The 10,596-nt window shown below is 30.7% G+C and overlaps 1 protein-coding gene across 2 annotated transcripts; it reads right to left on the minus strand.

The window, feature by feature from the left end:
- Positions 1 to 6,433: 6,433 nt before the first annotated feature.
- On the minus strand, positions 6,434 to 8,048 carry LOC118030025 (GATA transcription factor 5). Of its 2 annotated transcripts, XM_035034048.2 has the most exons (3): positions 7,935 to 8,048; positions 7,460 to 7,787; positions 6,434 to 7,377 (listed from the first exon to the last, which is right to left on the minus strand). In XM_035034048.2, exons 2-3 carry the CDS (start codon positions 7,769 to 7,771, stop codon positions 6,688 to 6,690), a joined length of 1,002 nt encoding a protein of 333 aa, XP_034889939.1. In that variant the 5' UTR covers positions 7,772 to 7,787; positions 7,935 to 8,048; the 3' UTR covers positions 6,434 to 6,687. The 2 variants fall into 2 exon arrangements, with proteins under 2 accessions (XP_034889939.1, XP_073265316.1); XM_073409215.1 differs by having other exon boundaries at positions 7,460 to 8,042.
- Positions 8,049 to 10,596: the final 2,548 nt, after the last annotated feature.

Consider the following 10,596-nt stretch of genomic DNA (forward strand, 5'->3'; position numbering starts at 1 on the left):
TCATTATAAATCTCACCTCCGAGATTTTCAATTACAGGACACAATGACTAATCACTAAGAATTGTTGGCTTTAATATCAATTGATACAACCATAAAGGAAGTATAAAGGGGTTTGTTATAAGTCAAAACTCTCAAAGACAACTGGGGTTTTTTACAAGTCAAATTCCTCAAGAACTAAAAACATCATAACTATAAGAAGCCCTCAAAATAATTACTTTTTTATTTATCCAAGTCTCACTTTTCAAAAGACAACTATATATATAAAACTAGAAAACTATATTAATATTGAATAGAAAAATTATTTCCTTCAAACAGAAAAATTGAAAAAGCCTAATAATATTGAATAAGAAAATAAAAATAGAAAAAAATAAAATTTCTAAACTAAAAAGAAAAATAAAAATAATGAAGAAATATATTTATTTTCTCAAAAAACTCCTACATTAATAACTCTTTGTAATTACAAGATATTCATAAGATATTTAGCCCATTCCAACACTAATCCATCAAGTTAGAGCATAGAAATTAAGCATGCCTAGCTTATCAATCACACTATTAAAATATTTCTTAAAACAACTTCGGTAAGTACATTTGCTAACTAATCCTTTAATTAATCAAAAAAAAAATTATAATGTTTTAATCAAGATTTGACATGATTCCCACCTATAGCTGGGATCTTTTGGCATGCCTATATAGACATCTATTTCTTGCATGTATAAAATGAAACAAACAAGGTGGGTGATATTTACAAAGATGCATCTTGTGGCTACAGAGAAGGAGTATATGATTTGGTATCCATGTTGGGTTATTACACTAGATCCTGGGCAGGTTCATCCACCTATAGACATGCAGTACAAGTAATATTCCCAACAAATTCAAAATATTGTAAGTAATCAAATTTTATTGGAATTAATATATGTTAAACTATGTGTTTTATTTATGGATCCTTTAATTTAATAGTAATATTGTATTAATATTAGGTTGGCTTGTTGTTGTGGAAAGGTTGAAAGGTCGCCTATATACTTTGCAATATTGATGAAGAACATAAAGGATACACCCGGTTCAATGTTTGTCATAATGCATTTGAGAACTTTGAAAAGACATTAATTATTGATGATATCATGGCAGAAAGCGAGGTCACTCAAGCAGGAGCAAAAGTAAGAGGTAATCATACTATTAATAAGCATGAATCATCTAGTAAATGATGTAAGCGTAAATAGATAAATGAGTTATTTTGACATATATTGAGATTTCATTTAGTAAAGCATTGTATGTTTTTTTAAGTATTCATATTTCTTTTATATGTATGCATGTTTATTTATTTTCATTCATCTTATGAAAACATTCTTATATATAATACTTTATAAAAAGTGGTAGGTGAAAATAACTGAGATTTGTGTTTTGAGTTATAAGCTTAGGGATACTTGTGATTATAAAATGTGAGAATTTGTTATGATTGGTTATTGCTGTTATTTGTAGGTATTTTTAATCATAATAAAATTTTGGGTTGATTTTCTAAATAAAGGAAACTTTGTAAGAATTTCATAAAAATTAAAAAAATTCTTACACTCTAAAATCATTAACTAAATCACATATAAGATTGACAAATTAAATAACCATCGAAATTGGATTTGTTATGTAATTCAATGGTGAATCTCATAAGAATCCTTCAAAATATATAGGATGTAAGGAGATTTTGCTACTGGATTTTCATAGGATAACTGTGAGGATGGCTATTGGAATTTAACTAATTTCATGGTTCTGAAACATTATATTTAACTAGTGTTGTAGTTTAAAAACACAACATTTAATTGATATGGTGTTTCTCAAACACAACTTTTATTGTCATGGTTCTAAAACACGACATTAATTACATGTCACATTATAGAAATGCAATATTAATTAAATATTACATTTTTGAACTGTGATATTTTCAAATTATATTACTTCACCAAAACTTTTTATGACTGTGTTATTTCATCAAATTATTTTACTTTCTATGCTATTAGCCCAAAATAACCAGGATTGGATGAGGTGAGTACACTCACTATTCACTACTACTAATGTGAACCTCTTGATTACGTGATTAAGCAGAACCCAATGAAATTGAAATATGACCTAGAAAGTTAAAAATCAAGTTTGATAGAACTATGACCCGGAGATAATCATGTACCTAATAACCAAATGTATTAGAATAAACTTGCACCTAGAGATAACCATGTACCTAAGAGCCTGAAGTATACGAATGATACCACAAAACTAATTAATCTTTGATAAGTTAGTGTATGATCTTTGATCCTTGCATAGAAAGGTTGTTTGCAACACACAAAACAAAGGAATTTTTTTATTTAAATCATCATAACTGCCAAAACTTGCAGCCATAAAAACAATATATAGTTCCCTCTAAATAAACTTAATATGCTTCTTTTAGGTTGCAAAACAATGAGCTTTATCTAGTAATCAACTAACACAAGTCTAATATTGAAACAAATCATAAAACAATGTCTAATATGCCAAAACAAATCTAATTTAGAATAAAGTTCAAGGCTAATAATATTTAGCACTAAAATAAATAAATAAAACATCATAAAATAAAGTCCTCTTGCTTGAAGTCCTCATGCATGGTCGAAACTCTCCTTTTGCTTTTTTGGAGGCTTTGCCAAAACTTCATGCTCGAAATTAGTTAGGAAACTTTGTTTTTAATTGCTGGATTTTCTCCATTGAATTCCCTCCCCTTAGTCTCCTTCATGTGCTAGAAAATCTTGTAAAAAAAAAAATAACAATAAAAGAATCTCAAGTCTTCTTGCTACCACACATGTTTTCAAGAATATTAAGGAGTCCTTATATTGATTGAAATCCATAATACATAAGGAAATAATGTTTCTTCAATTGGCGCACATTCCTGAAAAATTGTAGTCCTTACTCCAAATATATTGTTCTTTCTCGTCTTGTTGAATTAACAGGCCTACCACATATACTCATAAATGTAAGAATGTTTACTTTCCAACCTAAATGATGTATCAATATAATTCCTTCTGTAGCTCTAGATATAGTCCAAGTAGTAGACAAAGATCCAAACAGACAGTTTTAACAAGATTCGTCCAGTAACTTTAATTCTATGAAATAATTTCTTCTCGAACTCCAATTTATCTTGTGTTTTGATCTAAGGTAGAAAAATATGTCTAGAAATTCCTATAAAACATTCATTCCTATTCAATAATGGAGTTGACAATTATACTTAAATTTATATCAAAATCGAAATCTTACATCACTTGGATGAATTGTATCATCTAAATAGATAATGTTCTTCATGGGGCTGTAAAGTTTTGAGCACTTTCTCTTTGTATATTCCAAGTGGAGTGCACGAGATAATAATTGCCAGCCACATCACTCAAACAAGCAAAAGCCGGCCCATAAATTTGGCCTTCACTGTTAAATACTCAATAAAGGAAAGGAAAAGAAAAGAAAAGAAAAAATGGATAACTTATCATTCATCGCCATCATCAGTGATGCCTTTCTCTTTTCTTTTTGTGAAGACCGAAAACAATTCATATTTAGTATGTGGGCACATGCTCGGTCTGTTGAGACAGCCATCTCTCGAGGGTCTTGCACCTCAAATTCCATGACTCTTGAACTCCACTGTAAAATTATACCTTTCTGTTTTAAAAATATTTTAAAAAAAAATTAATTTTTTTTATTTTTTATTAACTTCAAATTAATATATTTTTAGTGTTTTCAAATCATTTTGATATGCTGATATCAAAAATAATATTTTAAAAATAAATAAATAAATTATTAACATGTATTTTAACATGAAAAATTATTTAAAAAAAACCCCGCACAACTCTACCATCTAAGCAAATATTTTCATACTGGTGGCTTGCTCCTCAATTATAGACGTTAAGAGTAGCTGGAACTGCTGGGAAATAGCCATCAAGTAATTGCCACGCAACAATATATATCAAGTGAGGTGCATTTGGATCTTTCTGCCTGCTTGTTACTTCTTTATATAGGAATTATTCATTTAATTTAACCTCATGTTAGTTTGATTTCGATTGATAACTTGTGTGTTAAGTTTTAATAAATTTGATTAATCGAAAATAATCGGTGCTCTTAAGAAATATGAAGGGTTTATTGAAATTATATTTTACTCTCAAGTTGAACAATATGTACTGGTTGATTTTGAAGAAAGGAAAAAAAATAATTCCATCCTTGCAGGTGTTAGTGATGCTAAAAGTTAGGGTTTCTCAATTTTTAAAGTTTTAGGACTTTAAATAATTAAAAAAAAAATTATGGTTCTCAAACCATGAGGTTATTGGGCTAAATTGTAGAGAAAATTTTGATATATTCATAAAAGTATTTTATTCAATAATCTTCCATTAAAAGAAAAGCCTACAAGATTGCTTAAATATAAGAAAAACATCATAATTAGTAAAATTTTAATTAAATTAAAAGTTATAAACTAAATAGAAAAAATAATACAATAAGAAAAATATAAAAAAAAATCCTAAACATTAATTAATATGCCTTATTTGAAGGCCTTACCCATCTCTGTAGACTATAAAATTTTAACCCTACAAGATATAAGTAGAAATTTTAGAAATGAATTGTCTTTGCCTTAATATCAATAGAAATTTTAGTTTTCTTGGTAATTAACAACAGAACCATTAGACCCTCCAGGTACAACTTGTGTCCAAAATATTATAAAATTAGTTGAGTTGTGCGCAAGCTGTCCCGAACATCTATATTAATAAATAAATAAATAAGTAAGTAAAACAATGCTATATAAGGTAATTGAGTCTTACGGTATCTGATATAAATTGCCCATAAGAAAAGGTGACTTTCACTTGACTGGAGGAGGAAAGATGAATGAGTAAGACAAAAAGAAAGAGCTTCAACGATTAGGAGCTTAGATATTAAGGAAGAAATATTAATTTTTGTCAATGCAAGTTGTATTAAAAGTCACTTGAGAACTCCAACGAATGAGTGAGACAAAAAGAAAGAACTTCAACGATTAGGAGCTTAGATTCCGATAAGAGATTTGGCCAACAAATGTGTTTAGCATCCAGCAATTCTCCTTTGCGAAGAAGCAGACGTAGGAAAAAAAAAATTAAAATCTGAATTCAAATTAAATTATATATATATATATAACTTTTTTTATTATTATTATTGAAACCTGAGACATTTCAGGAGCAGGGAGTTGAATTTTGCTATTATGAGGCTGATTTAGTAGAGCAGTACAAAACAAATCGGAGCCAAAAGTAAAAAAGTGGACGGTCAAGATAATTAATTCACGGCAACGAACTTTCATATGGTGGGTAAGGTAAACTAAATCGGCAGCGGTGAAATAAATGCTTGAAATACTACCTGCCTATATTTGTGATGGTGGAATAAAAGTAGCGATGCCATAGCCCCATACTCTTCCCTTCTGCACTCAAATCAAGCCTCCAAGCCTAGCCTTTTTTCTAGTTGAAGTACATCCATAATTCAAAAAATTTGGTATTAAATTAATCTTCCCACCCACTCGAAGATTGCAATTCCCTTTATTTTTTGAAAAATCTAAAGATTTTTTATTTCATTTTAAATTATTTTATATTTTTAGAATGATAACGGCTGAAGACTACAGGTCTTGTTGAAATCACATAAGATGTGTGAACGTCCAAATCATGTCTAAATCAAAGACTGGCATGGTTTCGGAAGAGATCAAGTGCTGTTCTGCTGAAAGGAAGGAAAAAAACAGGTCCTTGTAAGAACAAGCCAGTGTTACTGTTACCCCATGACACGTGTGGGGAAAAAGCCCATCAATCATTCAGTTAATTAGTAATATCTGGCTAAGTGGTTTGGACTTTAAAAAGGGACACCTCAAAAGGAAATTAGGTGCAAGAAAACAAGATTATCATCACCTTTGAAAAGATTCAAGGAGCAATGGAGGGAAACAGCAAGAGGGCTAATTTAAAACTTTGAATGCCCGACCTCAGCCTTTATGCCTTGAGCCAAATGCCCCCATTTTTACAAACAAGGTGTGGTCCCTAACATTAGCATCAAAATGCATATATACAGTGTATGGGAAAGAAAAAATAATACTTACTCTCAAGAATATATCTGAACCCACAGATTCCCCTTCTCAGGGGCAAGGATTTCACAAACTGCGTATATCTCACGCTATATACATTTATATATATATATATATATATAAAATACATTTTCCCTATTCACTGGACATGGGACACCACCATCCTGCTACATACTGTTCTTGCTTTCCACCGGCCATCAGAAGAAAAATATTTAAGGTGAACGGTTTCCATCCCCCTCCCTCATGAAGACTATCTTCCTTGTAAACGGCAATTATCCGGCGTGACCTTAAATGAATGAATAAGAAATGTGTGTGTGTGTGTGTGTGTGTGTGTGTAAATAAAACTCCCATCATTAGGTGAACTGAAAAAATAAAAAGTGAAAAGTAAATTGTGAGAAATTAAAAACATAGAGCACAGTATTAGCTATTAAGATTAAAATCCTCGCTAATTCAGTTACAAATACAACCTAGTAGACCTACCTCACCCACCCTGAGAAGAAAAAATGTGCGCTAGTAAAACCGAACCTAATTAGAAACCGGGTTCAATTCTCCCGGTTCAATTCCCTATCCTCTCTTCCCCAGATACCCGGTCTTCCTCTAGACTATAGTTCTATAATCTATCCACAACTCGGAACCACGGATTGAACCAGACCTGGTTCGGTCTGGCCCAAAATCTCCTTTTTCCTTCGCATTTCAAGCACCTTGCGATGATGATTCGAGTGCAACTCCTTCGAAAAAGTTGGGCTACAAGCCGGTCTGTACTCGGGCAGTAACCGACCGGACTTGTATCGAACCCCACACGCATTACAAAGGGTTTTGGAACCATTTGGACCGGCTCTCCATTGTGGCGTCTTTTGAATCCCACAATGGCTGCACCTCCTTGACGAGTGGGAACCACCACCACCACCGCTTGCCGCCGCATGAAGAGATGGTTTTTTCTTCATCCCCTTAACTACCGGTTTCTCAAACCAAAGCGGTTCAGCATTCAAAAGGGGTGTGGTGCGAATTAACCTAGGGCTTGAAGGGCTTGACGAGGATGTTGAAGAGGAAGAACTTGTTGATGATTCTGTTAAAGTAGGAGACCCCAGTGGCCAGACTCTGACACCAGTTCTTGTTCTCTTGCTTCTAGCCTTGGCCGGAACCGGAGTCTTGAAACAAGGCTCTGTTAGCACCGACTTCTCCTGTTCAACAAAGTTCTCTTTTTCCGTCTCCGGCGGCAAAACGATTGCCGGAAACGGTGCAGCATATTCCGAGTTGGAATCCTCCACAAAATGTGACAACCATTCAAGACTTGCTAAATCATCCGTCTGAAAAAAATGGCACTTTTTTAGAGGAGAAAAGTACCAATAAATTAATTATTCGAAGAAAGAGAAAATGGAGGACACTGACCGGCACACAAAGTTCACTTGTAGGAACAGAAACAAAGTCTTCTTTGACAGCAAAATAAGGACTCCTCTCGTTATTTTTGTCTTCTTTGAGGGTTTCTTGTTTATGAGAAACAGAGACAACACAAGGTTTTTCTTCATCTTCAATGAAGCCGTTTACATTAGAAAAGTCTAAGAGTTCGTCTACAGAAAAATCATCGGAGGACATGCCGTTCGTAACATTAACTGCCCAAAAATCATCTAGCACTTGTGGGCTAAATTTCACGGCCATTTCTTTTCTACAACTGGTCTTCAAAGCGCCTTCAACACGTTCCATTTCTTGTTTCTTGAACCTAAAAAAAAAAAAACACAAAGAAAGAAAGAAGACGCACAAAACAAAACCCAGAAATTTAAAAACTTGATAGCAAAAACAGGAGAGAGGAGAGGAAAGGAGACATAAAGGGCGTTTATTTATACTTGACACGTGTTAAAGGGTATACCCGAAAAGAAGAAGATAAGAAGAGAAGGAGAGAAATGAGAGATGGAGCTGTGGATTTTGGAGAGAAGAATTGAAAGAACCAAAAAAAAGGAAAGATGGTGAGTTTGGTTAAAGCAATGAATGACAGGTGAAGATCTTATTTGGCATTGAGTTATATTTTAAAAAATATATTTTTTTTAATTTTAAATTATTTTCTGATATTAAAAATAAATTTTAAAAATTAAAAATAAAAATATTATTATTCATTAAAAAAAAAAAACACTTTAAACACTTTCAAACAGCCCGAAAGCGTCCGTGGCCTGTACTAAAAGTGCCAGTTTCTTTCTTCTTAATTTTTTAATTTTTTTTTTAATCTCTGTTTTCACGTGTGTGCATGTGTGCATATACACCTATTTTTACTGTTTTTTATATCTATCCATTTATTTAATTATCTGAATAAAATTTATTTATTTTATGCGTTTGCAGTTTAAAAAATAACATCCTACTGTTACTCTATTGGTCTAGATGATGTTGTCCGGCCCATCAAACGGACGACCTAGGAAACCGCCACCTTATGTTTTTTCTTTTCTTTCTTTTCACTCTTCTTGTTTTTTGTTAGATTTTTGCATGTCGTTTTATGTTTGGGAGTATTGTAAATATTATTTTTTTAAAGTATTTTTTATTTAAAAATATATTAAAATAATAATTTTTTATTTTTTAAAATTTAATTTTAATATAAATATATCAAAACATTGAAAAATAACAAAAAATATTAATTTTTAAAAAATATATATTTCCACACTTAAACCGCATTTTCAAAAACACCCTTGTCAATTATTCATAACGCCTACTTCGATTTTGAGTTCGATGCCCGCTCTTGTTGGCGCTTCCCTCCATTTCTTTTGCTTTCCCGCTTATTGGTTTCTATTTTGCTTGAGGGCAGACTACAATCGCGCCCTCCATTTCTTGTGTAAATTTCAATTAGGCTCCTCTCTTACAGATTACACCCTGTGATTGTCTTGTTAGTTGCAAACTTTACGTGAACCTGTGTTTATGCAACATTCGAAGGATAATTAACATTTAATTTATCAAGAAATCACCAAGTCGTATGAATTAAGTTTAAAACAATACCCAAGTGTTTAACTTGAAGCTTAATTTAAGTAAAAAAAACTCGTCGTAAAGTTTTAAATTTAATCTATCGGGTAAAATTTCGTAACATTGTAAAATAGCTTTTCATGACCTGAATATTTCTTTATATTAAGTTTAAAATAAAATAAAAAATTTTAAACAATGTTATTTTAAAATTTTTAATCAAATTTAGTTTTAATTAAATTAGCTTATATATTATAAATTTACGCTTGTTATTTAAAAAAATTATATTCACAGAAACATCAGTGGCACCTCAAATCCATACTCAAAACTAGTTAATTACTCGTAGTCGAGTACATAAAAGTTAAATATCCATCTCTAATTTCTAAAATTGGACTGGCATTGCCTAGTAATTGGTAAACAAAGAAAGCCGGCACCACGTCACTTTCGAGAACCCCATGTGGCTTGATAACGTGGTATATTACTATTGGGTTAAATTCTGCCTAGTGACGTGCCGTTAGTCCACTGTGTTCTTAAGGAGAAATTTATTCTTGAGCGTTCTAAATTTTGAACTTTGAAATTTGAATCCGTTACCTCCAACATCGCCTCCTTTCCTTCTCGTCGGTAATGTTACAGTAGTTATTATTTTTTTTTAAATATTTTTTATTTAAAAATATATTAAAATAATTTATTTTATTAGCTAATTTAAGGTTAATATATAAAAAAATAGTTATTATTATAATTTTAAAAAAAATAGTTTAAAGGTTGATTCGGGATAAAGTCCGAATCTCAAATTAAATATGTTAATTTGAATTGACTAGAATAATGTAAAAATAAAAGTTGTTATTATTATGGTCTTAAAATTCAATTTGGAGGTTAACTGAGTTAAGGCCTGGGTCACAAGTTGGAGGATCAACATATATTGACTTGAATCAACGTATAAATAAATAAAAATAGTTATTATCATAATTTTAAAACATGACTAGAGAGGCAACCTAAAATAAAGTTTATATCATGAGTTAGGAGGTTAACTCGGTTGATCCAAGTTTTTGATTTTTTTTTTTAAAATCAACTAGTTTTTGACCTATGTTTCATCTTGAGTTGACATGGGTTTTTGAATGAGCTAGATTAAGTTAATCATTTTTTTTTTTTTTAAATCAAAGATCAGTTTAGATTTTTAGATCAACTCATCAAGTCAATTCTAGTTTTATAATTATAGTTATTATAATATTATTAATTTTAACACTCGACATAAACTAAAGTAGAATATAAATATTATTATTTTTAAAAAATATATAAGTTTAGTAACAATACATATTAAGACTTTTTCATGTTTTATTATATCTTGTCCACAATAATCAAATATGATATAAAGATGTTCACTATATATTGTACATCATTACCAAATATAATTATATTTTAGTCTCATTTTCTATCTTATCTTTTATATCTTTATTATCTTTATCTTTTTTATTTCAAGATAATAACCAAACATCATTTTAAAGCTTGTTTAGTGTTATAATAACGTTTATTTTTTAAAATTCTTATTATTTTTTACATCAACACATTAAAAAAATTTATAAATATTAAAAAAA

Source organism: Populus alba, chromosome 5, assembly GCF_005239225.2.
Source record: "Populus alba chromosome 5, ASM523922v2, whole genome shotgun sequence".
NCBI classification, from domain to species: domain Eukaryota; kingdom Viridiplantae; phylum Streptophyta; class Magnoliopsida; order Malpighiales; family Salicaceae; genus Populus; species Populus alba.

What these genes read in the sequence shown, in the direction of transcription:
- LOC118030025 (XM_035034048.2), bottom strand. Translation starts at nt 7,771, where the DNA reads ATGGAACGTGTTGAAGGCGCTTTGAAGACCAGTTGTAGAAAAGAAATG. An exon ending in CAAGTGAACTTTGTGTGCCG is followed by an intron (nt 7,378 to 7,459) that starts GTCAGTGTCCTC and finishes CATTTTTTTCAG; the next exon opens with ACGGATGATTTAGCAAGTCT.